Source organism: Macrotis lagotis, chromosome 4 (genome assembly GCF_037893015.1).
Source record: "Macrotis lagotis isolate mMagLag1 chromosome 4, bilby.v1.9.chrom.fasta, whole genome shotgun sequence".
Classification (NCBI taxonomy): domain Eukaryota; kingdom Metazoa; phylum Chordata; class Mammalia; order Peramelemorphia; family Peramelidae; genus Macrotis; species Macrotis lagotis.
Genome location: NC_133661.1, coordinates 255,663,966 through 255,668,387, shown reverse-complemented (window position 1 = coordinate 255,668,387; position 4,422 = coordinate 255,663,966). Strand labels below are relative to the sequence as shown.

General features: G+C 40.7%; 1 protein-coding gene across 1 annotated transcript; it reads left to right on the top strand.

The window, feature by feature from the left end:
• The first annotated feature begins 400 nt into the window (after positions 1-400).
• Positions 401-3,285, top strand: LOC141520383 (disintegrin and metalloproteinase domain-containing protein 20-like). Its single transcript, XM_074232072.1, has one exon. It carries the CDS (start codon positions 621-623, stop codon positions 2,784-2,786), a length of 2,166 nt encoding a protein of 721 aa, XP_074088173.1. The 5' UTR covers positions 401-620; the 3' UTR covers positions 2,787-3,285.
• Positions 3,286-4,422: the final 1,137 nt, after the last annotated feature.

Genomic DNA, 4,422 nt, shown 5'->3' with positions numbered 1-4,422 from the left:
ACAAAATATCCTGTATCCTAGGTCCATCTTAAGGGTTTGACTTTCCTCTTTCTTTCTTTCTTTCTTTCTTTCTTTCTTTCTTTCTTTTTCTTTCTTTCTTTCTTCTGAATGGGGGGAGTGGAAGGGGGAAATAAATGCTTCCTAACAGAAAAAAATTTAATTTTTAAAAAATTTAATTTAATTTAAAAAATTAAAAATGTTTGCACTATGACTCTGCTGGGAAAGACATCGTCAAATACTGATTGATCCTTGTCTTTGTCATTTCCCTTTCTTCTGTTCCCCGGCTACTGAATCTGTGGTTCTTGGAAAGGAAAGGGAGGGGAGTCAAGGGAAGGGCGGGCGGGAGTTAGGACTCTCTTCTGGCCAGTCCAGGCGCGCGCTAGGTCAGTAACCGCTAGGTCAGTCAGCACGACGCTGACTGCCTGGTGGGGGGCACAGCCGAGGGGCTCGCGGCCAGCTGCCAGACTTGGGAGTTGGGTGAGCGGAGGGCTAAGTGGAAGGGCTCAGGTCCAGGGTGTGCACTTGGCGGATCCTCGCTGGAGTAGCGCTCGCTTCCAGTCGCGGCTCCAGCCTGAAACTCAACCTGCGGTGGCCACTCTCGCTCTCACTACGGCTGGAGAATGCTCGTGGGGGTGATAGGGAGAGCCCTGCTTCTGTGGCTCAGCTTGGAGGTGCTTCTGGCCCCCGCAGACTGCCTCCAGCCTCGACCAGGCTGGCGCTTCACCTCCTATGAAGTGGTGATTCCCTGGAAGGTACCGCCCCAGACGGGGGTCCCTGAGGTGGCAGGGAGGCACACGTACATTCTGTACATTGAGGGTCAGAAACGAGTGATGCACCTGAAAGTTAGAAAGCTCTGGATGCCCCGACACCTCCCAGTGTTCACCTACAACGACCAGGACGTTCTCACAATGGACCTGCCCTTCATTCCCAATGATTGCTACTACCAGGGGATTGTGGAGGGCATCCCTGAGTCAGTGGTGGCCCTTAGCACCTGTTCTGGAGGCCTCCATGGGATGCTGAAGATAGAGAATGTCACCTATGAGATTGAGCCTCTGTCCACCACGATCACTTTTCAGCATCTAGTGTATCGTTTGGAGCACCTGGGGGACAATGGACTGAAAATGAAATGTGCCGCAACTGATGAGGAAATAAGTCATCCTAATTTTCAAGGACTGTCAAAAACTCCAACCAAGGGGGCCACTTGGGAATCTACTAGATTTGTGGAACTGGCTGTGGTGGTAGACCATGAACGATTTATCTTCTCAAATCAAAACAAAACAAAAGTAGTGGAACAAGTTTTAAACATAGTTCATATGACTGACATCCTGTATGACCCACTGAGAATTCATATATTTTTGGTAGGCTTAGAAATATGGACTCAAGGCAATCTAATTGACATCATAGGTCCTATATGGGCAGTTGCTTTGGATTTTCAGAAGTGGCAACAGAAAACTCTTCCAGGACGCTTACAGTATGATGCTGCACATTTAATTGTCTTCAACTCATATGGGATATACCTTGGTTTAGGCTATGTAGGAAACATTTGTAATGAAAATCATGCCACTGCTCTTCTCTCTTTCACTGACAACAACTTGATTTTACTTGCTGCCCTTTTTGCTCACGAGCTTGGTCATAACCTGGGCATGCATCATGATGAGGAGACCTGCTCTTGTAAAGGGGAAAATTGCATCATGAATGCTAATATATTTAAGGTAGAAACCTTTAGTAACTGTAGTTATAATTACTTTTACAAACAATTGAACAGTGACGCACATTGTTTGGCTGACCCCCCAGAAGAACAAGTCTACTTTTTAAGGCACTGTGGTAATAGGATGGTGGAAAATGGAGAAGAATGTGACTGTGGGTCAGAAGAGGATTGTCAACAGAATCATTGTTGCCAATCCAATTGCAGGCTATCTCCAGGTGCTGATTGTGCATTAGGTCATTGTTGTAAAGACTGTAAGGTTGTTCCAGCAGGACAATTATGTAGAGCTCAGATTAACAACTGTGATCTTCCAGAGTACTGCAATGGAGTTTCACCATGGTGCCCAGCTGACACATATGTGCTAAATGGAAGCCCATGTGGAGATGGAGCCTTCTGTTATGAGAAATATTGCCAAGGCCTTGACTACCAATGCAAAAGTATCTTTGGCCAAATGGCAAAAGGTGGTTCCTTAAAATGTTTCAGGGAAATAAACATGGAAGGAGATCGTTTGGGTAACTGTGGCTTTTTGGGGAACAAATATATGAAATGTGCTGAAGATCACATTTTATGTGGAAGAATACTGTGTGAAAATGTAACAGAAATCCCCGTTTTGAAGGATTTTGGCAGCATCTTTCAAATGAATGTCAATGGTACCACCTGCTGGGGGACGGATTATCACTTTGGGATGAGAGGTACTGATATTGGAGAAGTGAAAGATGGGACAAGATGTGGACCAAAGAAAATGTGTAAGAATAGGAAATGTGTTGATATTCCCGAAGAAAAGAATGAGTGTAATGCAACAAAATGTCATGGCAGAGGCTTGTGTAACCATAATCAGAACTGTCATTGCCTGTATGGATGGAATCCTCCCTATTGTAATTTTAAAGGCTATGGGGGAAGCATTGACAGTGGACCGGCCCCCCCAAAAAAATTCAGTAAACTCTTGATTCTTTACATTGGAATGACCTCCATTTTTCTTATTCTTATAATTACACTGTTGATATATTTTGAATCCTCAATCAGGTCAATGTTATTTAATAGAGTCCGCCTAAGATCAGCTCATTCACTAATGAAAATATAGACTAAAAGGACTTCACTGTAAGAATTTGTTAAAAGAAAATGTTGACTACTGAACTTTTGAGATTTTTTTTCTCTAGAGATGGCATTAAAAAAAGACCCTTTGACTTTTTTTAAACCAGTTTGGGGTCATGATTATAAAGTGTGTGCATTCCTATCCAATCCCCCCTCCCTCACCTCATCTTCTCCCACTCCAAAATTTTTTACAGCACTGTTTGTTTTTCCTTTGGCATAAATTTTGAAACTAGAAAGTTCAGTCCAGTTTTACTAGTTAAGGAGTAACTTTTATTAGTAAAACAACAGTCTGTAATGCTTCTCCCCCAAATAGTATGAGACTGAGTTCTCATCTCCTGACAAGTAGGTGATGGATTCAAGATGCAGAATGAGACATACATTTTTGGACATGAGCAATGTGGAGTTTGTTTTGCTTGACTGTGCTTATTTGTTATGAGGTATTTTTTGTTCTTTTCTTTTTAATGGTGGGGAGTGGGAAGGAGATAAAGGCTTCTTAATTAAACATTTAAATTTTTTTTGACATTCATCCATTTGCAAATTTATGAGTTCCACATTTTTCTATTATCCTCCCGTTCCTTCCCCCTCCCCATGGCAATGAATAATCTAGTCAAAGTTGTACATGAATCATGTTTAACATAGTTCCCTATTAGTCATAATGAGAAAGAAGAATTAGAACTGAGGGAGAAACATGAGTAAGAAGGAAAAAACATAAAAGTTTTTAAAAGTGAGCCTAATATGCTTTGCTCTGCATTAAGACTTCCTAGTTTTTTTCCTCTGAATATGGATGACATTTTTTTTTGTAACAGGTCTCTCAGGATTATCCTTGATCACTGAACTGTTGAGATGAGCTTCATCCAGTATGGTTGACTATCTCACAATGTTGTTGTTCTGCTCATTTCACTCAGCATGGTTCACACAAGTCTTTACACACTTCTCTGAAGTCCAGCCACTCATGATTTCTTAACAATAGTACTCCAATAAAATCCATGTACTTTACCTTGTTCAGCCATTCCATAATTGATGGGCATCTCCTCAATTTCCAATTCTCTGTCACTACAAAAAGAGTTGCTATAAATATTCTTGAACATGTGGAACTTTCCCCATTTTTTATGATCTCTTTGGGATAGAGACCTAGTAGTTGTATTGTTGAATCAGAGGGTATTCAGTTTTATTGCCTTTTGGGCATAGTTCTATATTGCTCTCCAGAATAGTTGGATCAGTTCACAAATCCACCAACAATGCATTAGTGTTCCAATTTCCCCACTCCAACATTGATCATTTTCCTTTTTATCCATCTTAGTCATTCTGATAGGTTTGAGATAGTACCTCAGAGTTTTAATTTGCATTTCTCTAATAGTGATTTGGAACATTTTTCATATGACTATAGATAGCTTTAATTTCTTCAACTAAAAACTACCTGTTCATATCCTTTGACCATTTATCAATTGAAAAATGATTTGTAATTTTATAAATATGATGTAATTCTCTAAATATTTTAGAAATGAGTTCTTTATCAGAAAATCTTTTTTTTTAAAGAGTGAGCTCCGTAAAAGAGCCACAAAAGTTCAAGAGAAATCTTTCAAATACCCACAGAGCAATTCTGACATACACAAACATGTTCCTCC

Bases quoted from the DNA above. Each gene is read 5' to 3' on its own strand.
- LOC141520383 (XM_074232072.1), top strand. From the start codon at position 621: ATGCTCGTGGGGGTGATAGGGAGAGCCCTGCTTCTGTGGCTCAGCTTG.